The sequence below is a fragment of the Myotis myotis genome, unplaced genomic scaffold, assembly GCF_014108235.1.
Source record: "Myotis myotis isolate mMyoMyo1 unplaced genomic scaffold, mMyoMyo1.p scaffold_m19_p_1, whole genome shotgun sequence".
NCBI lineage: Eukaryota > Metazoa > Chordata > Mammalia > Chiroptera > Vespertilionidae > Myotis > Myotis myotis.
The window spans coordinates 86,231,298-86,258,982 of NW_023416313.1; the positions used below are offsets into that span (position 1 = coordinate 86,231,298).

General features: G+C 42.2%; 1 protein-coding gene across 2 annotated transcripts; it reads right to left on the minus strand.

Annotated features, from left to right (window-relative positions):
* Window positions 1-1,687: 1,687 nt before the first annotated feature.
* LOC118673153 (cytochrome P450 2U1) lies at window positions 1,688-26,878 on the minus strand. 2 transcript variants are annotated; one of them, XR_004973321.1, is made up of 6 exons: window positions 26,299-26,878; window positions 9,476-10,111; window positions 7,407-7,568; window positions 4,605-4,772; window positions 4,196-4,389; window positions 3,753-3,893 (listed from the first exon to the last, which is right to left on the minus strand). XR_004973321.1 is itself a non-coding variant. In XM_036343681.1 (5 exons), exons 1-5 carry the CDS (start codon window positions 26,783-26,785, stop codon window positions 3,715-3,717), a joined length of 1,632 nt encoding a protein of 543 aa, XP_036199574.1. In that variant the 5' UTR covers window positions 26,786-26,876; the 3' UTR covers window positions 1,688-3,714. The 2 variants fall into 2 exon arrangements, 1 of the variants encoding a protein (XP_036199574.1); XM_036343681.1 differs by lacking the exon at window positions 4,196-4,389 and having other exon boundaries at window positions 1,688-3,893; window positions 26,299-26,876.
* Between the last annotated feature and the right edge of the window lie 807 nt (window positions 26,879-27,685).

A 27,685-nucleotide genomic window follows, 5' to 3' on the forward strand; every position in this document is an offset into this window, starting at 1 on the left:
TGCTTAGAAAAGTAGCTCCCCATTCTTATATCAAAAGTCTCATACATAGATATGTACAGATACATTATTATTACTTTTTAGACCTTTGGGGGTTAATTTTGATGTGTGAAAAGTGGGGAAAATGTTACTTTAATTTATAAATAATTAACCAGTTACTCTAGCTCTGTTTTTTAAATATTGTTTTCTGCTCTTTCATAGTGTAATGCCACTTTTATACACTAGAATACATAGGTCTGTGCTTTCTATTTTATTTCATTTGTTAATTATGCTGTTAGTACAAAACAGTTTTATGATTCATTATTCTAAGAGATAGTATTTATCAAGTTGCATATATGGCAGATCATTTTCAACAAGGGTACTAAGATCATTCAATGGGAAAAAGACAATCTTTTCAACAAAGGGTGCTGGGAAAACTGTGTATCCACATGTCAAGGAATGAAGTTAGATCCTTACCTCATGCCATGTGCAAAAACGAACTCAAAATGGATTAAAAACGTCACATAAAAGATAAAACTATAAATCTCTTAGAAGAAAACAGATGGAAAGCTTCATGACATCACTAATCATCAAAGAAATGCAAATTAAAACTAAAATGAGGTATCACCTTACACCTGTCAGAATGGCTATCATCAATAAATCAACAAACAGTGTTGGCGAGGATGTGGAGGAAAGGGAACTTTCATGCATTTTGGTGTTGTCATTGGTGCAGTCACTATGAAAAACAGTATGAGGTTCCTCAAAAAATTAAAAATATAACCACCATGTGACCCAGCAATTCCACTTCCGGATATTTATCTGAAGAAATCCAAAACACGAATTCAAAAAGATACATACACTCCTATGTTTATTGCAGCGTTATTTACAGTGGCCAAGATCTGGAGGCAACTTAAGTGTCCATCAATAGATGAGTAGATAAAGAAAATGTAGAACATAAATAGAATGGAGTATCACTCAACTATAAAAAAGAATGAAATCTTGCCATTTCCAACTACATGGATGGACCTAAAGGATATTATGCTGACTGAAATAGGTCAGACAAAGAAAGACTAATACCATACGATTTTACATATGAAATCTAAAAAGCAAAATAAACAAAACCGAAACTACCTCATGGATAAAGATAAATTGATAGTCACCAGATGGGAGAGGGGTTGGGGCGATGAGTGAAAAAGGTAAAAGGGTTTAAGAAGTACAAATTGTCACTTATAAAAACAGTCACAGGGATGTAAAGTACAGCTTAGGGAATAGAGTCAATACTGTAACTATATGTAGTGTCAGACGGGTACTCGACTTATCGGAGTGATCACATCATAAGATATATAAATGACTAGGCACTATGTTGTATATCTGAAACTAGTATAAAATTGTATATCAACTGTAATTGAAAAATTAATTTTAAAAAATAAATTTAAAAAAATGCTTTGCCACAAGAGCTTGTTTAGGTTCATCCTTTCCTTAAATAATGCTGGACTTCAACTTGGCAAATAAGAAACTTGGGCTGTGATACAGTTGTGAGAGTAAGTGTATTACCCAACTGTCTAAATGCTTATATAATACTGTGTCTATCGCTTTCTTTTTGGAGGTTTACTCCCTCTCCATTTCCTAACTTGACATCTGGTAAAACAGAATTTGGTTTAGCAGTTAAAATAAAACAAGAAACAAACAAAAAAAAACACATGAGACTATCAAAGCGAAACTAAAATGTTTAATAAAAGCATAAAAATTATGCTAAAGATGAAGACTAAAAATTAGATATTAGGAAAATTTATAAAACAAAGTACTACAGTTTTTACATTTCAACAAATCATAAAGTATAAAATCATAAAATGTCAACATGTGCAAGGAAAGCATTACTTGCCTTTTTGGTGACTAGCCATATAAAGCTGTTTTTAAAGTGCTACACTGTGAGATATTATATTTAAGAGTTTAATAAACATCTGATTTCAACATACTCACACATAAAACACTTTTTCCCCTCAAGTAAGCTATGAACTGTTTTGTTAGGAAAGTTGAAATTAAGCATGTATAAAATTAAGGAGTAATAAACTTGTTAATCCCAAATTACTAGTGCAATTCAAAAGCCTAAAAAATTCCAGATCAGGAACAAACTGTCCTGCTCAAGGTGCACTTTAATCCACACATGTATCTTATCTAAAATCCATACCACAGCCTCTCCATCTACTTACAGTTTGTTCCTGGGCACTTCATTTATTAGTTGTGTTTTCTTTTTTAATTAAGAAAAAATCCTCGAGGCACCTAAAGATTAGCCTGTGTTTCATTTGTCCATATTGAAAATGCAGAGGGGTAAACTGCTAGGGATCAAGTGGTGGCAGTACAGAGAAGTGGTTTAGAGAGACTGGCACAAAGACTGGTAAATTTGAAATGAACCTTTTCACTAGGTACCTAAACATCTACGCTTTGGCTTTATCGGCTACAAAATGGCATCCTCTTAATAATCTGTAAGCATTATGTATGCCTACATGTAAAGCATTGAATATGGTACCAGCAGAAGGAAAAGCTAAAAAATAGAGTTGTTTATATTATTATCATGATTACTTCTATGTAAGGAAGGAGTACTATGGATAAATAAAGGAAAAGGCTCACCATTCTTTGGACTGTGTTCTCACTGGGAGCAATACTGGCATACTGGGCAGGACAGTTCTTGTACAGAATTGCTCAGACCTTTGGCATCCAGGCCTTAAGGCAGCAAAAGGCCAGTAGCACCCCCATCGTTGTGATAACCAAAAATACACCCATACATTTCCAAACACCCCCTGAAAGAGACCGTTACCTTTCTTGAGAACTGCTCTTCTTGAGGGGCTTTCTTTATTAAGAAACAATTTAGTTATTTTAATACAAATAAGAATTTCTTACTGTCTTTGATGGTGTTTAAGGATAAGATACATTAGGCCTGGTGGCAGGGAGAATAGGAAAGAATTCACTACAACCGGAATCCTAGTATCAGAATTCCCAAGCTCACTATTTAGGACTCAAGTCAAAAGGTAGAGCTATATCTTTGCAAGTAAACTCAGCAGGAAGGAATTCTGCCATGAAGCCACATCTTCAGCTAGTCTGACTCTTATGTAGTTGAAATGGAAGGTAGACATATAAATTCAGACTATGACCTTTCCTCAGCATTACTGGACCAGGGTCCACTTCCTCCCATGTCTACAAAAAGTAAAAACTAAAATCATAAAAAGATTAACAAGAACAACCCCCACCCCACTCCACCCCTCAACTGGCATAAGATCTGTGGCACAGACTTGTTTCAGACCTTCTAGTCCTAAATTTGTTCTTCAGAACTTAACAGTGTTTTGGTGATGCTAGGAAAGATATAGGGCATTTGACCTTCGTTAGTGCTGAGAGAGAGAAGGCAAGTTTTGTTACCACATGAAATGACTAAGGCACTGAGATGAGAGGAAATGCTCACTGGTAGAAGCCACTGGGAATAAAATCCAAATCTCCTGCTTCCCAATCCAGTCCTCTAGTCCCATTCCCTAAATCACAGACAAGCGTTACTAAAATGGCTGAAGTATCCTGCTGAGGAGCCCCGAGATGAAAGCTTCCATATGTTCTACCCTCTTTTTAGTCTCCAACCTGAGCCTACCCTGGATCCACTAAATTGCTGGATCCGCTGTCAAGTGTAGAAAGAAGAATGTGTTTAGAAAGACATGTATTTACATCCTGTTCACCATCTCCTTTCAGAGATGTTCTTTATCTCTTTGAAATGATTATATTAAATGGATGCGGGGCTAAAGTTAGACCGTATTTCCCCGTCAGAAGGGGCTTCTGGGAATCCTTAGGTAAAGCGAATGTGAAACTTTGCATCAGGCTCACAAACGTCAGGAATAGTTCCATCTTTGCCAGCTGCTCTCCCATACACACCCGCTTCCCTAAAATAAAAGCAGGAAAAAATTAAGCATTATAATACCACCCCTTTTTCTGTCTCTAAAAGGACACATTTATATGCAATAACTAAATTGTCTTAAATACAGATATAGAGTTTTAAAATAAAACTGCCACATATACCACATGACCTCCCACAGTAATGCTGATTAGAATTTTTATATGTGAAGCTCACATTTTAACCCCTACTCATAAAAATCTATCTTCATCCTAGACAGGAACTAGAGACAGATCTGATTCTTGTCTCCTCCTGCTTCTGTACCTACTTGTTTCTTTCCTGTGCTCTTACCTGGATGATTAGGGAGAAAATAAATCAGATTACTACTCTCCGGAGTATTCCTTCCCTAGGAACCTAAAGGGGCGGCTGCCGAGAATAGAGAACTCCTCTCACCCACCAGCCATCAGTCAGTCAGAAGCTGCTCTGAACTCCAGCAGTTCCCTGGCACTCAAACCATCACCAGAGCAGTTCAGAGATGAAGATTCCTAGGCATATTTAAAGATTTAAAATCAAATTGCTTTCCTTTCGTTTTTAAAATCTGAAATGAACATAGCGGAGATGTATTATCTACATGATTTATCTTTTATATTAGCTTGCCCGGAAAGAAACATTTTTAAAACAGTACTATGAAATAATAAAATATTCTTTTGGTTCTACTTCATTTTTAATTATGCCATTAAGAAAATAAAGTTTAACTGACCTATCCCAAAAGGAATAAATGTTTCTCTTTTAATAAGTTGTCCTTGATCATCCAGAAATCGATTAGGGTTGAAATCATCAGGTTTCTCCCAAATGGCTGGATCTCTGTGCACTGCCCACAAGTTGGGTACTATCACTGTGCCTTTAGGAATAGTATACCCTTGGAGCACTAAAACAAACAAACAAAAACCAGTGTCATTCAGCATGCTTTTTACTAATAGTTCTGTAAACATCGCTATCTCAAAAAATACATAGTGACATATCGAGCTCTTAATTTGCTGAGAATAAACCTTGAGGTACTTGCAGGCAGGGGCAAGACCTTACTAATTGGCATCCCTTTCTCCATACCACCCCAGGATCCAGCTTAAGAGTTGTTTCAACTGATGTTGAATTAATGCATTAGATCAAACCATAACAACATTAAAATGAAAAGAAAACACATAGAAATCACAGGGCATACCAGGTAAACTTTCCCAAAGAATAGAAATTCCTAATACTTGTATAAAACTTTATATTTACAGTCTTTTATGTCCACACAATAATACGATGAGAAAGGTAACTAAGGTAAAGGGATATACAGGGAAGTCAGCATTGCCTCTTAATCGGCTAAAAAATCCATGTGCATTTTAAGTGATGCCCAAAAGATATTGCACACGCAGTGAATTTAATTTGTACCAAAGAAACTGTTAAATGATCTAATGCCGTTCATCAGTGATTGCCTCCTACAACAGTTTCATGACTAATTTAAGCCCACTACATCATGAGCTGTCTCCCAGGAGGTGAATTCCTTGTTACGAGGGAATCTGAGTGCCTATACAGGGTGGGCAAAAGCCAGGTTTACTGTTGGAGTTCGTGAAACACAATTTATTCCAATGTTATTGTTTATTAATTGTTGTATTATTTTTCATATGAACAACTGTAAACCTACTTTTTCCCCACCCTGTATATCAAGGGCATAATCAAAAGGACACATTTCACTGTGAGAGGTTGAAACAGGTATCCTTAGAATCAATAGGGCTCTTCTAACTCTTTAATATTTATGCTTCACTTGCAGAATTGTAACAACTGAAGTAGGATAATTCCAAGTTAACACCTTGCTGGCCAGCTATTTGGAGCCAGAACTTGCTCGTGTGGCCAGCTACTTTTAGTAGTTTTGGCAACCCATGGCTCTCCCTCATTGTTCCACAAACTAGTGTTTTGTTCTTCAATAATATAGTTCGGCTGTAGACATGCTATTTTAGTAATTATCTTGGTAAATTTGATGCCAAGAACCAAGGAAAGGCCATAAGACAGATAATATAATCTGTTGTATTTTTTGCCTTCACCCATATATATCTTGAAGTTGCAAATAGAGCCACTCTCACTTTCACAAAGCATCCTTACTAAAATTCCACATTTTATTATTTTTGCCGGATAATACGTCTTGAATCTGATGCATCCTCTCCGTGGAATCGTTGCTTTATTGAGTGATAACTGCTGTTTGGGTACATATAAAGATTTACATTTCGAGATAAAGTGATCCGTGAAGACGGTCTATGTTACATGTTGTTTGTGAATTATCATTCAGACGAAAGAATGTAAGTATTTACTCGAACCTCTTTCTATAAACATAGTTTTTGGAACTATGGGTGATTCAAGTAAAGGATCGGTTGAACAGTAATCTTTTCATTCTGGCTTCTTTGTTTGTCCCATCAATATAATTAAACCAAGAAACTTCTGTATATTCATATAAGTAACATCCATCTATGGTGAAGTTTTAGCAGATATTTTTGTGGTATTTTTCCATGTGCTAATGTATAAATTAGTTTGAGAAGTAATGAGATTGAAAAAATTCTTATCAAAAATAAATTGGTTACTTCACTTATACTTTATGGGTCTTCAGATTGAACAGTTATGCCTGAAATATTTGTATAATTCTCCAGGTAAAATGTCTTTTTCTGCCCATTCTTCTTCAGAATCTCTTTCACTGTTGGATACTATCACGTTTCTTTTGCCTTCATGATGGTCTAATGTTAAACTCATTACTATCTTCTGACAAGGTACTATCTTCCAGCTGACTACCAAAGTCACTCGGCCAATCAGACGCGGTGTCTGCACATCATTCACTCTAACATTCTTCTCTGCCATGACAAGTCTTTTTTAAACCTTTTGCCATAATAAAAGGTGGATGGAAAGAATTTGATGTATTTCTCATCATAACTGGTGAGTTGAGGAAAAGACACGCATAGCAAGGAGGAAAACTAGGCACGGCTGAAATAAGTGCCGAGCAGTGAATTGGCTTGTATCTCCCACCTCTTATAATCTGAGCCTAAACAAACATAACTAAGAAAACAGTCCAGAGTGCTCTTTTAAAATTCTACATTGCTTTCAGACCTTAAAATTACTTCATGTGAGTGGAAACACAAGTATACTCATAACCGGTAAAAAAGGTGGTGTTAAAACCCTTAATTCCATATTTAGACTAGCTCTTCTGACCCCTAAGAAGAGGACGGAGAGGTGGGTGCCTTTGTCAATGCTAGAGTTTATTCTGTCCAGGCAGCCACTGCATATGGCAGCTTAATTTGTTTGTGACCATTGTGGGCATCTGTGCTCTGAAGAGCAAGCCATTTACAAAACAAGCTGTGTAGAATGCCAGTACAACAAATACTGGACCACTGTCTGCTGAAGCATCCCCTGGACATTTGACTGTCCATGATGCAGTGCTAAGCCATTGGGAGGATCAAGGTAGGTGACAGTCACCATACCCTCACCTCAACTTCCCTGGGCTGGGCTTCCCATTCAAAGGTGGAAGTTCTAGACTTGCCTGTTTTCTCCGAGGTCATATGTGGAATGGAAAGCGGCACTACCATAGTCAACCTCTGCACCTCCATGATGGTGGCTTCTGTGTAGGGCATCTGGGCCTTGTCAGTGAAGGAAGGGACTCGGTCAGCACCAATGGCCCTTTCAATTTCCTCGTGGACCTTTTCTATACAAAAAGAGAATAAACCAGAAGACCAGTCACTAGTAAGTTGAGACTTCCCTCCTACGCCACTTACCATCACCTTGTACACACAGCTGGCAATGTAGCAGTACAGGCCTGATTCCGCCTGAGTGAAGTGAAGCACTGATCAGATATTCCAAGTGGAGCCAGCTAGCCCCTGTACACTCTGTGACTCTGAAGGATATCAGAACAGATAGAGGGGCGAAGGAGCAAGCACTCTGTATTCAGGAGTACTCTGAATCATTCTCTCATGTGAACACTGGACTATCTAAGCTTTTACTGGTATATGTGACAATATATGGTAGCCCATCAAAGCTCCTAGTGATCTCCGTGCCTCTTGGTTTACACATTCACTTTTTAAAAATTGATTTTTAGAGAGAGAAACATAGATGTGAGAGCGAAACATCTATTGGCTGCCTCTGGCACATCCCCTACTGAGGATGGAGCCCGCAACCTGGGCTTGTACCCTGACCTGGAATCAAACCAGCAGCCTTTTGGTGCATGGGACAATGCCCAACTAACTGAGCCACACCGGCCAAAGCTTGGTTTACACATTCTTACGCAGTCCCCTCCCACCTTGTACTAAGTTGGTCTGAGTGACCAACAGAGTAAAGGAGGGGTTGACATGTCAGTTCTGAACTTAGGTTATAAAAGACACTGTGGCTCCTGTCTTGGCCATTCACTCTCTCTAGGGTCAAGTCAAGCAGCCCTAGGGGAAGGTCCAAGTGGTAAGACCTGCAACCAATAGTCAAGTGAATGAGCCATCTTGGAAGTGGGTCCTTCATTCCCAGTCAAGTTTATAGATGACTGCAACCCCAGCCAGATTTGACTACATCATGAGAAATCTTAAGCCAGACCATCCAGGCTAAGCCACTCCTGGATTCCTGATCCTCAGAAACTTTGTGAGATATTATTTTAAGATGCTAAATTTTGGGATAATGTATTACTCAGCAATAGATTAACTAATACAGATAGGCACAATCCTGTCTGTAGTAGGCAGAAAAAAAACACAAAAAATCCTCAAAGATGTCTATAAGCTAATCCCCTGAAACCTGTGAACATTCTGCCTCGCCTGGCAAAAGAGACTGCAGATGTGATTAAACTAAGGATCCTGCAGTGGAGAGATTATCCTGGATTTTCTGGGAATGCCCAGTCTAATTACATGGGTTTTTTAATTAGAGAACTTTTCCCAGTTGAATTTGGAGTCAGAAGGAAATGGGACTACAGATGAGTGGTCAGAGAGATGCAATATTTCTGGCTTTGAAGATGGAGAAAGAGGGCCATGAGCCAAGGAACCTAGAAATGGATTCTCCACTAGAGCCTCCAAGAAGGAATGCAGCCCTGTCAGTCTCTTGATTTTAGCCCAGTGAGACATGTGTCAGACTTCTAATGTGCAGAACTAGAAGATAACAAACTCGTGTTGTTTTAAGTTGCTAAGTATATAGTTATTTGTTAAAGGAACAACAGAAAACTAATACACTCTCTTCCCCTGTGTTCTTCCACTATGAACTGCCCCTGGCATTCACTGCCTGTTGCTATTGATGTAGTGGAACTAGCTGTGTGAGCCTGTGAAAGTCACATAACTTCTCTGGGCCTCTGTTCTCCATTTTAAAAACAAGATGAATGGGTTTGGATGATCATTATGATTCCCATCAGCTCTAAATTGTTATTCCTCTCTGAAGTTCTATCTTCATCACAGTTTCCACACAGAATCCGACCTGTAGAGATTTTAAAGCAGGGGCAAGCAAGCATGACATGGTCTAGAAACATGGAGTTTCACCTCTAATACCTCTTCATCGCTTAGTGCTAGGAGCCACAGGATCACCAAAGTTGCTGATCCGAATTTACATAACCTAATTTTTCCATGAATAAAGGAAACACCTATTAATTACCTTGTATGTCAGGGTTCAGTGACATATACAGAATGCACCAAAGCAAAGAGTTACTCGTGGTATCAGTCCCCGCAATGAAGAGATCACTGATGATATAAAGTAAGTAATCTTCATTAAAACTACTATTGCTATTATTTTTCTTCTCTTCATCCACGTGGAGAAGGTACATGTCTATGTAGTCCCGAGGGTTCTCAACGTCCAGAGACTCTCGATGTTCTTTGATGATTCTTTTAAGGAAATTGAGAACATCATTTTCAATTACTCTGAATTCCTTAAATGGTCCAAAGGGAAGGTAATAAAGCCAGGAACATATGTTGACCAGTTGGAGCTGGCTGTTCAGACAGACTTCTAATCCTCGTGATACAAAATTAAGCATTTTCCTAAACTCACTATTGGTGTAATCAAAGCGCCGGCCAAAGCACATGAGGCAAATGATATTGGAGATGGCATTGTGGACAATGGGGAAAGGATCGAAGGGGTCTCCTCCATGTTTTTGCATTTCCTCCTTCACATATTTGAACTCCTCAATAATCTTGGGCTCCAAGCTAAGCTTTCCTAAGCCAAAATGACGAAGAGTTGAATGAGAGAACTTCCTCTGTTGTCTCCAGACTGGGCCATAACGTGCAAATACAACCCCTGCAAAAGGACACACGAGAAAAGACATTGAGAGATAGCAATACTTGATAATACTCACCAGGACATGCCAGGAATATATTCTGTATTTCTCAAGTCACTTGTGCAAAGTTCATATACATATAAAGATTACCAGCCAAGACAAAGGATTAGCAAAATGTAGTTATCAAGATAGTATATGTTTCTAATAACAAAAACCATATGCAATTTGATTAGGAAAAAAATTGCTATACAGCTTATCATTATAGATCCTAACTCAGCGGTGGGCAAACTACGGCCTGCAGGCCGGATCCGGCCCGTTTGAAATGAATAAAACTAAAAAAAAAAAAGACCGTACCCTTTTATGTAATAATGTTTACTTTGAATTTATATTAGTTCACACAAACACTCCATCCATGCTTTTGTTCCGACCCTCCGGTCCAGTGTAAGAACCCATTGTGGCCCTCGAGTCAAAAAGTTTGCCCACCCCTGTTCTAACTCCAGGTAAAGTGAAAAGCAGTGAATTTCAATTTCTAGAGTTAGTGTAAATTTTAAAATCTTATTTTCATAAGAGTGAATCCAGGCTTTGAAAATATTTTATGCTGGATACACCCTTTTCTAAACATTCTGAACAGAAGGATTAGCATGGTAGTAGACTGCAGATGAGGGCAGGGATGATACCTGATTGTGCTCACCATTAAAATCCCAGCTTTGGGTATAGTGCTGGGTATAAAGGAGGAGCTCATTAAATAGGAGCTGAATAAATCAATAGCACAACTGTATTAGAACACTGGCCATCATAGTTTGAATCAAGTAACTGGCAGGTAATCTAAAATATCTGTTGTTGGCAACTGCCCTAATTTAAAAACATCTGAATTCAAGGTCATCCACAACTATATTTTACTTGACTTCACCTATGTTACACATCTTCCACCACCAGAGCCAACAGAATTGCTCTCAGATATTCCTTGTTTCTTGTCACTTTTTTCATCCTCCTACCTTCCATGGTGTGTTTTGTTTCAGCCAGTTCTCTTCCTTTCCCACTTTTTTTTAAATTAAATCTTTATTGTTCAGATTATTACAGTTCTTCCTCCCCCCCCCCCCATAGCTCCCCTGCACCCGGTTCCCCTCCCACCCTCCCCCCTCACTCCCCCCAACACTGTCCTCATTCATAGGTGCACGATTTTTGTCCAGTCTCTTCCCGCATCCCCCACACCCCTTTCCCCCTCCTCCCAAGAATAGTCAGTCCACTCCCGTTCTATGCCCCTGATTCTATTATAATCACCAGATTATTCTGATCATCAGATTATTTATTCACTTGATTTTTAGATTCACTTGTTGATGGATGTGTATTTGTTGTTCATAATTTGTATCTTTACCTTTTTCTTCTTCTTCCTCTTCTTAAAAGATACCTTTCAGCATTTCATATAATACTGGTTTAATGGTGATGAACCCCTTTAGCTTTTCCTTATCTGTGAAGCTCTTTATCTGACCTTCAATTTTGAATGATAGCTTTGCTGGATAAAGTAATCTTGGTTGTAGGTTCTTGGTATTCATCACTTTGAATATTTCTTGCCACTCCCTTCTGGCCTGCAAAGTTTCTGTTGAGAAATCAGCTGACAGTCATATGGGTACTCCCTTGTAGGTAACTGAGTTTCTTTCTCTTGCTGCTTTTAAGATTCTCTCTTTGTCTTTTGCTCTTGGCATTTTAATTATGATGTGTCTTGGTGTGGTCCTCTTTGGATTCCTTTTGTTTGGGGTTCTATGCGCTTCCAGGACTTGTAAGTCTATTTCTTTCACCAGGTAGGGGAAGTTTTCTGTCATTATTTCTTCAAATAGGTTTTCAATATCTTGCTCTCTTTCTTCTTCTGGCACCCCTATAATTCGGATGTTGGTACCCTTGAAGCTGTCCCAGAGGCTCCTTACACTATGTTCGTATTTTTGGATTCTTTTTTCATTTTGCTTTTCCGGTTGGGTGTTTTTTGCTTCTTCATATTTCAAATCTTTGACTTGATTCTTGCAATCCTCTGGTCTGCTGTTGGGAGTCTGTATAATATTCTTTATTTCAGTCAGTGTATGCTTAATTTCTAGTTGGTCCTTTATCACAACATTGAGGGTCTCACTAGATTTCTTGAGGGTCTCATTAAGTTTATTGGCGGTTTCTAGAAAATTCTTGAAAAACCTTAAAAGTGTGGTTTTGAACTCTATATCCAGTAGTTTGCTTTCCTCCATTTCTGTCATTGGTGTCCTGTTTCTTTGTCTCGGCATTTTTTATGCTTCGCTGTGTCGATAGAGTGGCTTTCTGTGCTAAGTGTCCTATAGGGCCCAGTGGCTCAGCCTCCCCAATTACCTGAGGTAGACACTCTTGGTGCACCCCCTTGTGGGCTTTGTGCACAGTCTTGTTGTAGTTAAGCCTTGATTGTTGTAGGTAACACTCAGAGGAATTGACCTCCAGGCCAACTGGCTGTGAGAATCAGCTGTGTCTATGGTGGGAGAACTTCTGTGCTGAAGACACCCTTATGGGGCAAGACCTGCTTCAGTGGGGCTTTGGTGCTCACTGAGTCTGCCCCCTGAGTGTGTCCCTTGTGGAACTGAGGAGTTGTAATTGGATGGTCCCACTCTGACCACTAGGTACACTGGCTCTTGATCTAAGGAGGTGCTAATCTAGCCTCTGCCTGAGGCTACCCAGCAGAAGCCAGCTGTAAAGCAATGCAAGTTGCCCTGGGGCCTTGGGCCAGCTGCAGTTAAGTAATTTTCAGATTACAAAGGGCCGGGCCTTTCATATGCAAAAGCCTCCATGCATGGCTTGGGCGGGGCGGGGTCCCAGGGGATCAACAGGGCGGGCGGAATGATCGGTATGCCTGCTCTCAGTCCTGCCCTCAAAGGCCCTGGCAATCGCTGTGAGCGCCTCTGAGAGAAAGCTGCCCTTGAGTTCCGACCGATGCCAGACAGTCCCGCCTCTCCCACATGAGTCTGGGTCCCCAGAGACTTGCCCGGAACTGGAGCTCAGAGCCTGAGACTCCCTCCCGATTGAAAAAGACAATTGTGTCCTCAGCCGCCAGCACTCTCCACATGCACCTCCGCACCTTTGTATTTTACTTCCACACCACACCTCCTCTGAGTCTCGGTATGCTTTTCTCTTTCCTTCTAGTTGTAGAATTTCCACTCAGCCAGCCTTCCTGTGGTTCTGGATGATGTCCGTTCCGTCTTTTAGTTGTATTTTTGAAGTGGTTGTGCGAGGCAGCAATCTCTGGTGTTTACCTATGCCACCATCTTGGTTTCTCCGTTTCCCACTTTTAATCTACTTTATTTCTGCTACCTTCAAAGGCATGCTTCATTCACTTAACAGATATTTCTGAATGCCTACTATGTGCCAGGAACTGGGATGTAGCACAGTAAAAATAACGACTGTTATTTTATAATAAGGTATATAGAAATTTTATAATTAACCTAATATCTAATGGGGAGAAGTTCCCCTCTCTCCTGCCACCACCTTGTTATTTTTGAAAATTGTTTTTCATTATCCTTGACTCTTTACTCTTTCATAAAACTTTAATCATCTGGTCAAGTTTTTTTTTTTTTTTTTTAAGTGCCTTTGGGACTTTGATTGGATTTGATTTATAGATTAATTTGAACATTGACTTTTTATTCTTTATTGATTAAGGTATGACATATGTGTCCTTATCCCCCTATTGCCCCCCCACACACTCCCCCCACTCATGCCCTCACCCCCCTGTTATCTGTGTCCATTGGTTAGGCTTGTATGCATGCATACAAGTCCTTTGGTTGATCTCTTCCCCTTACCCCCACCCTCCCCTACCTTCCCTCTGAGGTTTGACTGTCTTTTTGATCATTGGACTTGCTTGCAGTCCAAGAATAAATCCAACTTCAGTTATGATGTTTTATGCTTTTTCAAAACATTGTTGGACTTGGTTTTCTTAATTTTTCTAAAAAATAATTCTTTATTGTTGAATTACATATGTCCCTTTTTTCCATTGACCCCCTCCAGCTCCCCCCCCCACACACACACAGCCCAGCCTTCAGCACCCTATTGTCTGTGTCCATAGGTTATACATATATGTATACAAGTTGGACTTGGTTTTCTAATTTTTTTAATTCATTTTCATAAATGATTATACCTATAAATTTTATTTTTTATAATGTACTTGTATGGATATACTGGCCTCCTAAAATGACCCAGAGTGTGTTCTCCCTCTTTGAAAGAATTTATTTAAAATTTGACATGTTTCTCTTTTTTTCTTTGAGTTTATTCTTTTGTTCTTTTTTGGATGTAAAAAGTTGGTCTTCTAACTCATTACATTTCAGACCTTTATCCTAAAAAATGAGTTAAGGATCTGCAATTGGCCTCTGGGTACCACATTAGCTGTAGTTCGTAAGAACTGTATGCATGGCATAAATTTTCATTACAGTTTAAGTTTAAATTTTTTTCTATTATTCTCTTTTACCACCTAGCTCAGTTTGTCTCATACTGATTTTTGACAATGATGAGCTTGCTTTTTAGCCTGGTATGTGATCAATTTTAATAAAACTTCCAGGTAGTTAAGAGGAATTTGTGTTCAAGTTATTGTTGGGGATAGGGTTCTCTATATGTCCGAAAGAGAAGGCTTGATAACTGCAGAAATCAAATCTTCTGTATACTTACCAAATTTTTATCTACCTGATTTATCAACTATTCAAATATGTATGTTAAGATATCCTGCTATAATGGTGTGTTTGTCAATTTCTTTTTGCTGTTCTATAATTTTTATTACATATATCATAGCTAGTAAATAATTATTTATATCTATAGCTCTGTGTATAAGTTATTAGGTATATATATACCTAATATATAAATAAATTATATATTTGAATGTCCCTAGAAATACGTTTCTAGGAACATTCAAATTTAGACAATATTTCTAGGAACATTCAAATTTAAAATTATTATATCTTGTTAAACCCAGCCAGCATTGCATGCCCTGTCAACGTGGCAGGGCGGTTGTCCAGGGCACTGGTTCAGGCTCGCCAGGTCATGGCATCAGGCCCGTGCTGGGGATGTCCGGTCTCAGCACTGGGGCCCTGCATGCCTGACTGGCATCAGGGTGCTGGGCCTCGGCTGTTCCCCACAGCCTCCTTCCAAGGAGAACCCCGAGGATCCTCCAAAATGTCAAGCACTCCACTCTCAATGGGAGAAAAGCGCCTGACCAATCTGCATGAGGCCTCTCAGCTCCTCCACCAGGAGCACCCGAACCGCCCGGAGGTCCTGCACTCACTGAAAGATGCCCTCCACACTCACACCCACACCATCTCTCCCTCCACACTCACACCCACACCATCTCTCCCTCCACACTCACACCCACACCATCTCTCCCTCCACACTCACACCCACACCATCTCTCCCTCCACACTCACACCCACACCATCTCTCCCTCCACACTCACACCCACACCATCTCTCCCTCCACACTCACACCCACACCATCTCTCCCTCCACACTCACACCCACACCATCTCTCCCTCCACACTCACACCCACACCATCTCTCCCTCCACACACACAACCACACCATCTCTCCCTCCACACTCACACCCACACCATCTCTCCCTCCACACTCACACCCACACCATCTCTCCCTCCACACTCACACCCACACCATCTCTCCCTCCACACTCATACCCACACCATCTCTCACATGCTCTCACACACACTCTCACCCTCTCTCAGGTCCTACATGCCCCCATGTTGGTCCTCTGCCTTCCTTATTCTTAATAATTAAGTCTGACAAGGTATATTTTTGTCAAAAATACATCAGCTTTCCCTTTTTCAGGCATTTTCTTACTATAATCTTTTCTTTTACTTTGAATTTGTCAAGACCAAGAGGAATGGAAATGTTTCAATTATTCCCCAAAACAGAACTCTACCTTTGTTTAGTAAAGTTCCATAAACTACTTCCTAGACAAACCCAGCTTAGTCACTCTTCCTGTCTTTAACCAGGGCCAAGTCTTTTGCTGCAGTCAGCATTTACTAAGTATTGTTGAGCCTCCTTTCCTTTTCTTGCAAAAATATGGTCTCACTCCACTTCAGGATTTGATACTAATTCTAACTACCATCTCATCATTTAAGATATTACATATGAGATGTCTGCTTTGTTCTCTTACTCAAGGAATTTTATTCTTCCTTTGTTAGGTCCTCAGTCTGTACTCACCATCTTTTAAATTACACACCTGTATTTCAGAAATACTTTATCCAGCAAAATACCCCTTTTCTATCAGTTTTCCCAGTATTTACTTAGAATCTCCTGAATAAATGAGGCCCCGCATGCTTGCTACTAAGAGAACAAAGATTTAGAAGATACAGTCCCTGTTCTCAAGATGCTTACAGTCCTGTGAGGAACTGGGTAAACCAACAATCCTAATACACTGTTACATGTTGGGTTGTATTGAAGTTGCATCTTGTACTGAATGTTGTCTATTTTAGGTATATCGAGGTTGTAATGTAGACAGAGGATGGAACACCATATCAGCTAAGAGAAGGCAGTGCTTCTCAGAAGAAAGCTCATCTGAGCTGATATTTCATGTGTTAATAAGGATGTGCATGAAGGCACCTCTTAGAAAAATAAATAACTTAGCAGTGTCAAAGAAGTGTTTCAAGAAGAGTTTTTGATGGTGAGCTAACAGGAATGAGGCGCAAGACAGAAGTGACCAAAGTGACAGTGCCCAAAAAATGCCAGAGATGAGAGACATTGACAGAATTAATGGCCTTGGGGTTCCAACTTTACAAAATACCCATGATGTGGAGCCAGAATAACTTAGGGTCTTAGAAGTATTTGGAAGAGATTCTGGCATATCCTATCATCTCCATTATTAGCCACGAAAAGCAATAGTGGTCATGAATCTATTGGTTGGGAATGACAAAAAAACATACCCTCAAGCTAGTTTGGCAAAAAGGTCAATTAGGATGTGGAACCAAAAAATAGGAAGGGCCGAGTGTCACCACCTCATGAAACACTAAATGTCACAGCACTTTTTCTTACTGCACCCAGTTTTCACTTCCTTCTGTCTGACTGACTTCTTTCCTACTGCAGACCAGCTTTTACAAGAATATTAGCTATCTTAAGATGTCTATTCTCCCATTTTTACCACCAGAGAGAAAAGCCCTCTATTCTCCAGCTCCAACCTCAAAAATGCTGGGAAAGGATTTAAATGCTTCAATCAAGTATGTCATAGTGATAAGCAATTTGGGACACCTTACATTCATTTTGTGGCTTGAGGTTTCCAAACTATGCCACAAGTATAAATTCTTACACCCAAACCATGTGAGGATAGATCTCTAGTTATGAATTCTTGAGTTCTGTGCCCAGCTCACAAAGTAGCCAGTGTTACAAAGAAGTGAGATATTCTGATCAGTCCATCTTTGATCAGGGGTCTACCCCTCAACTAGTCATTGTGACCAGGGAAGAGAGTTCTTATAAAGATATGGCATCATTTGGCCCAGCCAAAGTTAATGTCTACAAAAGAATGGAAGGGACAGAGTTCCTCAGACAAAGGGGGTGCTCTTGTCAAAGGAATAGATTCTATAGTTGAAACAAAAATCCACCTCAAACCAAATAAAGGCTAAACTGACTATAAAACATCTTCACAAAGGAATACTGTACCACACTTAAGAACTTCGCAGGAGGACATATTTTTTAAATTTTTCCCCTTTTATTGAATCTATTGGGGTGACACTGACAAAATTATACAGACTTCAGGTGCACAATTCCACAACACAGCTTCTATTGTGTGTTCACCACCCAAGTTAAGTTTCCGTCCATCATCATTTACTAGTACCCCTCTAAACCTCCTCCACCTCCCTGCAGCAATCACCATACTAATTGTCCATGTCCATGAGTACTTTCTCCTTTTTCCTTTTTGCTCAATCCCTCCACGACCTTCCTATCCAGCCCCGCTCCCAACAGGTGTCAGCCTGCTCTCTGTCTATGAGTCTGTCACTACTTTGCTTGTTAGTTCATTTTGTTCATTTGATTCCATATATGAGTGAAATCATATGGTACTTGTCCTTAACTGACTTATTTCACTTAGCATAATGCTCTCCAGGTCCATCCATGCTGGCATAAGGATCAGATTTCCTTTTTTACAGCTGAGAAGTATTCCATTGTGTAAATGTCCCACAGCTTTTTTATCCACTTTTATTGTCCACTGATTATAGAAGTCCACAGGGTCATAGAAGTGTTCCTCTTAGTAGGAATTCATGCTCTCTTACGTAACTATTATAATAACTATTCTACTGCATTTCCGATAAGATTCAAGTTATCTTATTTTTCTCACTCATTTTCAAATTCCCCAGATGAACTTTCATTTCTATCTTCAGTTCTTAACTTCATTTTGCATCTTCTTTCCCTTCATGGTAGTTAATACTGACAATCTATCCTGTACTTTTAAACTTCTTCATAATTTTCTTCGCCTTCCATTTGTATGGCTTTGGCATTTGCCTAGACCCGTGGTCGGCAAACTGCGGCTCGCGAGCCACATGCGGCTTTTTGGCCCCTTGAGTGTGGCTCTTCCTAAGCCTTAGGAGTACCCTAATTAAGTTAATAACAATGTACCTACCTATATAGTTTAAGTTTAAAAAATTTGGCTCTCAAAAGAAATTTCAATCGTTGTCGGCAAAATCATTAGTCAACAGAGCCAAATATCAACAGTTCTTCTTCAAAATAGACTCGCCCAGGCCGAAAACCGACTTCTGCGCATGGGCCACGAAGTTTCAATCGCACTGTACGTGCGCACCCACACGTGTTATTTTGTGGAAGAGCCACACTCAAGGGGCCAAAGAGCTGCATGTGGCTCGCGAGCCGCAGTTTGCCGACCACGGGCCTAGATTCTTGCTCCAAGTCTCTAACAGTGTCTCAAAATTAGAAATGATCTAATTTCTATCAACAGGGAAATAAGTAAATAACAAAAGCTAGAAGTAAAATACTGTAAATATATGATACATAAGTTTTAAAAATACATACCAAATAAAGTTATGTACTGTTTATGAATCTGAAGCAAATCTGAGTGGTAGATAAATGAGTATATATTGTTCTCTGAATCTTCCATTTGAAATAATTTATATTAAAAATAGAGTGCAAAAACCTTTTAGAAGAAATGGGCCACACTTAGAGTAAATCACTTCTTTGGTAGCCTTGCTTCTGAGTTTGTAATTTTATTTTCTATTCCTGCTCAGGAAAAAAATCATATGAATTAATGAGTGTGATGGGTATAGCTGATGTGGTACATCTAATGGCCTGTCTAGCTTATGGGCTTAAAAAGAGCACCAATCTAAGTATGATATTTTGAAAAACTCAAATATAATAAGAAACCTTCCCACATTCTAGATTGTTTTGGCAATGTGTTAACTATTTCCAGCCTCTCTATGCATATCACAGTTTATGAAACATTCCCTGTCTGCTAGTCTTTAGCAGCAAAAGTATTTTTAAATATCTTGTGATAAATATTTAATAATGTTATTGGCCCCTAATTAATAATATCATTTCTCTCCCCTAAAAGTCTGCACATGTTGTATCTGAACAGTTTCACATATCACAGTTTTGCCATTGGAAACCTTTAGCCAAAGTTAGCGTGGCCGCTCCTTAAGTCTGCTCAGCTGAGCCGCTCAGCCTTTTAGCTTCAGTGGCCTCGCTTTTTCATGTGGGTCATGCTGTCCATTTCCTGACCTGTGAGGTCTACTCAGAACTCATCTGCTCTTTCATTCTTTGATAAGCATCTTGAAATAAACTGACATTCTCTCCTTTAATTCTACACTCTTGAAAAAGTTCCAATAAAAAAAACCTCAACTGTCTAAATTTTCCTATCCAGATGATCTGTTCTCTATTCCAAGTTAAGTCCACAAGCATTTTCTTTGCAACATATGGTTCTTCCTCTACTTTTTATAGTCAATCACCTTCACCAGCTACAGAAATTTTTCTCAATTCTTCCACATCCACCAGAATAAGAGCAGCATTGCCTAACACATCCTGTCTCTTAGCGCAGGGGTGGGGAAGCTTTTTTCTGCCCAGGGCCATTTGGATATTTATAACATCATTCACAGGCCATATAAAATTATCAACTTAAAAATTAGCCTGCTACATTTGGTCAAACCTTTAACTAACTCACCCCTAATGCCTGGGCAGGATCAGAACAAATGATTTCCGGGGCCTTGCACAGCCCTCTGGCTGGATGTTCCCCACCCTGTCTTAGAGGAGTGGGTGCTTTAGTTGAGAGGCTGAAGCACCAAGTTTCCCGAGGCTCGCAGTGCTTCTTAAGTAAAGAGGGATCTCATAAAATCTGTGGTCCAACTACTTAGAAACTGACTCATTATAAATTCTTGACCAAACTGTATAGCCACCAAAAAGGACCTCAAAGAAGAAAATCTAATTCCTACCTTTAAAAATCTAGAGGAAAAGACAGACATGCAACACAAAAACTATGATGTGGTAAGTGCATCAACAAATGCTTGTATGCATGCATTCATTTCTTGATTACTTCCTCTGTGCCAATTAGTGGGGACACTGGTTATGAAGATGAACAAAATCTTTGCCCTCACAGAGCTCACATTCCAGTAGTAGATAGACTTGGTGATAGGCTAAATACTTTCCAAGTGTTTATCAAATGAAGTAAGCATGTGATAAAATAAGTTGTGGCACTGGATAGTGTCTAAAATAGGACTAAAAGGCAACATTTGGTCTGAGAGATGACAAGGAGTCAGTCAAGTGCAAAGTTATTCTGGGCCCAAGACAAACCCAGTGGCCTGAGGCAGTCCCAACCTTGGCAGGAATCAGCTTGGTGTGCTTAGAGCAGGTTGAAATATACAAATAAAAGGAGAGTGGGAGGAGATAAAATCAGAAAGGCAGGCAGGGGCCAGATTCTTCAGGGAACAGTGGGTCAAGTATGGAGCTGGAGGCAATTGGTTTCAGCTGGGAAGTGACATGGTTAAATACATGATTTTTAACAAGAAATCCCTTTGGCTGATATAGAGATAAAAGAGTGATGCAGAAGCAAGCAGGCTAGTTATGAGGCTTCTGAGTATCAGGGAAGAAATGATGGCAGTTTGGATGAGGATGCTAACAATGAAGATGGAAAGCAGTGGGTGGATGTAGAACACACATATGCAGTAGGAACTGACAAGAGGTCAAGTGACTGGTAGGGGGTGGGGTAGGGGTTAGAATGAAAGTGATACATACCATCATGGAGGAAAGAATAGAGCACCTCTACCTGGCAGTAGAGAAGTATCTCAGGGACCAGTTTCTCAAAGAGGTGACATTTCAGCAGGTATGGAAAAACAAAATAACAAGTGTTTTGAGGATGTGGAGAAATTGAATCTGTCATTGCTGATGGGAATATAAAATGGTGCAACCACTACGGAAAGCCATTATAGCACCTACTCAAAAAATTAAACAGATTTAAACTATGATCAGGCAATTCCACTTTTGGGTATATACCTAAAGAATTAAAAGCAGGGACGTGAACAAATATATATTTTTTCAACTGAGTAATTATTTATTGAGTGTCTGCTTAGTGGCTCATCAGCAAAAAGACACATGGGAAACACAATTTCAGTCATCAAATGCCCATTTCATGAAAGATACTGTACAAGGGTGGGGAAACAAAGACGGTTAAGAGAAATCACTAGGCGAGGATCCTGGTCTGATGAAGGAGACTGAACAAGGGGTTTGGCCGCACGGTGGGCCTGGCTGTGCGCGCAGATGCACCAAGCACTCCATTCACATTTGGTTACTTGGGAGTGGGTGTGGTATGCTCCAGGGATGGTAAAGAATGAGGCTATGAAACAAGAATGTCTGCTGAGACTCTGGATGACCTGTGACCAGTTTGGTACAGCTATAAGACTAATCACCAAGATAGTCTGAATTTGAGCTGATAATAAAGACCTTCTGCAGTTTTGAGCAGAGGAGACATAATGATTGAGGGCATATATTTTGACACCACACAATCAGGAAGTGGCATTATAATTACAATTTTGAGGGTGAAATACCATTATTCCTGGTTTACATAAAAATTTAAGAAGCTTGCCTAAGTTCATGCAGCTAAAGAGTGACAAAGGCAGGATTTGAACCCACTTCTAAATCCAAACCCAGAGATTTTGAGCATTTTACTGCGGTCTCAGAATCTCTAGGCCAGTGATGGCGAACCTATGACACGCATGTCAGAGGTGACACACGAACTCATTTTTTTGGTTGATTTTTCTTTGTTAAATGGCATTTAAATATATAAAATAAATATCAAAAATATAAGTCTTTGTTTTACTATGGTTGCAAATATCAAAAAATTGCTATATGTGACACGGCACCAGAGTTAAGTTAGGGTTTTTCAAAATGCTGACATGCCGAGCTCAAAAGGTTCGCCATCACTGCTCTAGGCAGTCCACCATCTAGGTTTGTGGTGTTTTTTGTTGTTGTTTTTTAACAGATTTGACATCCTGCACCAGCTCATTTCTATACTTTAAGCTATTTAAAAATGAAAAACTGTTAAACAATGGTGGTTTTTGCAGTGCCACTGATGAAAGAAGGCTTAAAAGGGGAGTTTTTCAATAGGTGATACATAGTAAAATTCAAAGAACACAAGCAAAGAGGCAAGTTCCCCCCAAACTCTATTCCCTTATATAAAGGCAAACACTATCAACCATTTCTTGTGTACAGTAAGGATTTTCTATCCTATCTAATAAAAGAGAAACATGGTAATTAGCCGTACGTCCGCTACCCTTCTCATTGGCTAATCAGGGCGATATGCAAATTAATCACCAGCCAAGATGGTGGTTAATTTGCATATGTAGCCGCAATGCTGGGAGGCGAAAGGGGAAGGACTGAAGAATGGTGATCGGCAACCCAGGCGGCAGGCAAGAGCTGGGGGGTGGGCAAAGGCTGCCTTCAGCCGGTGATCACCATCGGAAAGCTTGTTGGGGTTGCCGGGTGGCCTGCGTGGAGCAACTGCCATGGCGATTGGAGGGCGGGAGGGCCTGCCCCTGCGATCGGAGGGCAGAGGGCCAGGCACAGGCCAGGCCGAAACCCCAGACCCCACGGGGGCCAGGGTTGCCGTCTGGCCTGCGCCCAGCGATCACCATGGCGATCGGAGGGCGGGAGGGCCTGTGCCCGGCTATTAGAGGGCGGGAAGGCCAGGTCGCAGGCCAGGGGGCAACCCCAAACTCCAGGGGCTGGCGGCTGGCCTGCGGCCCGAGATCGCCATGGTGATCGGAGGGCGGGAGGGCCCGGGAGCAGGCCAGGCGGCAACCCCAGGCCCCCCAGAAGCCACCTGCCCGCGCCCATGTGCAGCCACAGAAACAGCCTGCCCGCGCCCGTGTGCAGCCTCTGAAGCCGCCTGCTCACAGCATGTGCAGCCAGGTTTGGTTACTAAACAATAAAGAAAGCAACATTTCTTGCACACCGACTGTGTGGTCTGAGTTTGCTGCTGCCTATAAACTGAGAAAAAGTTGTAAAATGAAGTACTAATCTCTGGAGTTTAGGTCTCTCTAGGGTTTAGGTCAGACCGAGGAGTAGTGCCACTCAGCCAGAAGCTGGCTCATGGCTGGCCAGTGCAGTGATGGTGGCAGGAGCTTCTCCCACCTCCGTGGCAGCACTAAGAATGTCCAACTAACAGTTTAGGCCCGACCCTTGGGGGCCTAAGCCTTTAGTCGGACATCCCCCGAGGGCTCCCTGGCTGCCAGAAGGATGTCTGACTGCAAGCTTAAGCCTGATCCCCCAGGGAGTGGGCCTAAGTCAACAGGTGGATATCCCCAAGGGGTACTGGACTGTGAATGGGCGCAGGCCAGTCTGAGGGACGCACCCCTCCCCCCCCAGAGTGCACAAATTTTGTGCACCGGGCCTCTAGTAAATATATAATCAGCAATGACAGGTGCTTGTGAATTAAAGATGGCCACAAACTCTTATCTCCTGTCCACTCTTCTCATGGACAGTGGAATCTCTCTCCCCTCTACCTGCATCTGGAAGAGCTTTTAACCTATAGACTGCAGAAGTGACTTTTAATATCTGCTTTCATCCACTTGAAACCCAGCTGCGAGAATCCCAACCCATATGAAAAGGCCACATTAAAAGGACCAACGTGCTTCACAACAGCCCCAGCTGAGCTCCTGGGTGACACCAGCGCCAACGGCCCCGCAGAGGAAAGCCCCAGATGGCTGTGGAACGAAAGCACAAGCTGAGCCCAGCCACCACAGCACTTTAGGACTTGTTTGAAATAAGTTTTAAGGCCGCTAGTTACACAGTGGCATGCTAAACAATGTGTTATTTAAAAAGTAAAAAAATAAAATGATTATCCATTGTTCTTATTTTACTTACTTTCTTGGATATCTTCCAGTAAGGCCATTACATGGATGGTACAAAATTCATTCAATGTTCTTTCAATGAAATTTTGGTATTTGCCTATTTTCTACTTGTCTAAGTTCACGCAGCTAAAGAGTGACAAAGGCAGGGTACAAAAAATTCATGGACATATTGCTCCATACATGTAAGAGTAGAGTGGGCCTTGACTTACGAGTGTCCCGACTAACGAGTTTTTTTGAGATACAAGCCGTCTCTCAGCCGATTTTTTGCTTTGAGTTGCAAGCTCAAAAAAATTTGGGTTACGAGCCAGCCTCAGATACCCCACCGCTAGTTGGCGCAGCGAACTGTAAGATTTAAAATTACTGAGTTGGCAAATTTTATATAATGTGTATTTCATCACAATCTAAAAAAACTAAAAGCAGGCAGCTATGAGATTGGAAGAGAATTCCAGGTAGAAGCAGTAGCCTGTGTGAAGGCATGGAGAGGGTGAGGTAGGAATTGTGACTTCAGTTTTTCAATGAGACATTTAGAATATTATGATCACCACTAGAGGCCTGGTGCACGAAATTAATGTACCGGGGGGCGGGGGCGGCGGAGAAGGGGTCTCTCAGCCCAGCCTGCGCCCTCTCGCAGTCCAGGAGCCCTCGGGGGATGTCCGACTGATGGCTTAGGCCTGCTCCTGGACATCCTTAGCACTGCCTGGAGGCAGGAGAGGCTCCCACCCCGGCTGCTGTGCTCGCCAGCCGTGAGCCCAGCTCTGTGCTGAGCATCTGCCCCTGGTGGTCAGTGCACATCATACTGACCGGTTGTTCGGCTGTTTGGTCTATTTGCATATTAGCCTTTTATTAGATAGGATTACTACTATGCATTTAGAATCCTGATGCAAAAGTCTGGCTTCCTCAGATTCTAAAATACCTGTGTCTCTTTATGCCACATTCCAGAGACAGTAAGTAGCAGTTCACTTCCTTAATAAATACTTACTGAGCATTTACTGTGTGCCAGGCACATAGGACTTACCCTGTCCTCCTGGAGGTCAGTTTAGTGGTGAGACCCACAGCCTGGCCCCAGGTCACAAAATTATATAGCCTCAGTTTTGGTAAGTGCAGTAAAGGAAAAATACTTGTACAATGAAATTGTTCTAAAAAGGGAGCTTTATTTTTGGAGAAGCAGTGAGGAAAAAAAGCCTCTTCTGAGGAAACATTTAATATCTATAAAGGAGTGACTCAGAAAAAAAAGTCTGGGACCTGTGTTAGCCAATAGGACAAAGGGAGGGGAAGACTGATGAAGGGCAATAAATAATCAGGGAAATAAATAAATAGGTGGATGGGTGGAGCTAGAGGAAAAGTAAATGTGATATTTTATTGAAACAATGTGTTTCATTTCCTACCCTGGAAAAATTGCCCAAGTTAGACTCCAATAGGCAGGAATCACAGTGCCTACAAACTCAGTGTATTAAGTTTGCCAATAGGCTCCTAAAGTGTTTTTCTGAACTTTCTATTCTTAAACTCCTGCACACAAAACTCAGAAGGTGAAAAGGATCCAAGTTTTTCCCCCAGGACAGGGCCTGAAGAGTGAGGCTTGGTTCTGGGAAGGAGAGAATTCCCCTGGAGAGATGCGGCCAGGCTTCACACTTTGTTGCCATCCCCGTCCCTCCCATTACCCTTCCTCCTGATCTTGAAATATGAACGAGTAATCCATCAGCTACAGTTGAGTGGCATCTTAAAGGCTACGGAAAAGGGAGGCACTGCCGCCCCCTACCCCGCCCGCGACTGGGATGCAGGAGTGCCGCGGCGGGGTGCGTGCGGCTGGCGGGGGCACAGGTCCGCAGCCTCCTGGCTTCACAAGTCCCCGGACACCTGAGGCTCCCGGGCCCAGCTCACCCTTCTCCTTGGTCACTCGGGAGACCAGCGGCATCCGTGGACGGTCGCTGAAGGCCTCGGCCTGCTGCACCAGCGCCTCGCGCACGCTGTGGAAGTCATTGAGGACGACCACCAGGTAGGGGCCCACGAAGAAGCTATAGATGTTGCCATAGACTCGGGCCAGATTGGTCAGCAGCACCTGCGCGGCCGGCGTGGAGGGGTCTAGGTCTGGGATACGCTTCCCGAACTTGACCCAGCTCCTCCCGCGGAGGAAGGGCGGCAGCAGCACGAAGCCGAAGTTGCCCACCACCGGCCAGGGCGTGGGCCCGGGAGGGATGCCCGGTGGCCGGCACCGCCTCACCCAGCTCCACCCGAGCAGCGCGGCCAGGCCGAGCAGCAACAGCGCGCCGCCGGTGGGGTCCAGCCTCAGCAGCCCCAGGGGCGCGGGCAGGAGACTCAGGGGCCAGGGCGAGCCCTCGGGGGGCGGTGGCGGCGCGGCGGCGGCCATGGCCAGTGCAGGGCGGCCTTGGCGTCCTCCCCGCAGCCCCAAGGAGAGCGCGCTCCTCGCCGCTGCCCGCTGGGAGCCGCGGCCTTAACCAGAGCCGGGAGGGCGGAGCGGCGGAGGGCGCCGGGATTGGCCGGCCCCTGGCTCTCTCCCGCCTCCTAAAGGGGACGCCCCGCCTCCCTGCAGGAGACGTCTGCGGACGAGGGGGGGCGCGCAGTCTGCGAGCTTGGTCTCTCATGGCCGTAGCGCCCCTCCTTTGGGCCCGGCTTGGCTGTGGCAGCTCGGGAAAACAAAGATGCTGGCTGCGCGTGCTTGCGCTCTGATTGGCTGCTGGGCCTCCTTAGGCCACCCGTTTGTAGATGGAGTGTATACATCCTGCGGGGACCATAGGCCCCTGAGGAGACTGGGCCTCCACCCGCAGCTCCACCCTGAGCTGGGAGAGGGAGTTTCCGCCCCAGGCCTGGGGGCCAAAAGACTGGGCTACTCTTTAGATCGGGATTTGCAGTCCAAAAGGACCCTTTCCTCTTCCCAGAGACCGGAGGATGACGATGACGCAAACGCAATGTGTTAAATTTGTAGGTGTAGGTGGCCAAGCTACGCGAAAGATAGGTAGTGGGGGGGGGGGGGGGGGGGGCGGGGACGGTCATGGAGTCAAGCTCTTAGAACTTGCCAGGGTCGGGGCCGCCTCTTTTTGCGGAGAGTGAACGCTCAGAGTTCGTTTTAGCCCGTGGCCTGGGTAAAGCACACAACCTCTTTTAGGAACTTGCTTTAAGAAGCTGCTGATATAAAGAGAAAACGACTAGGGTAAGGAAGGGTGACGATATTATTATTGATGTGAGGTGAAGACATTATATGAGAATTGTATAATAATTTTAAGACAAAAGTCCATCTTCTAATCTTCAT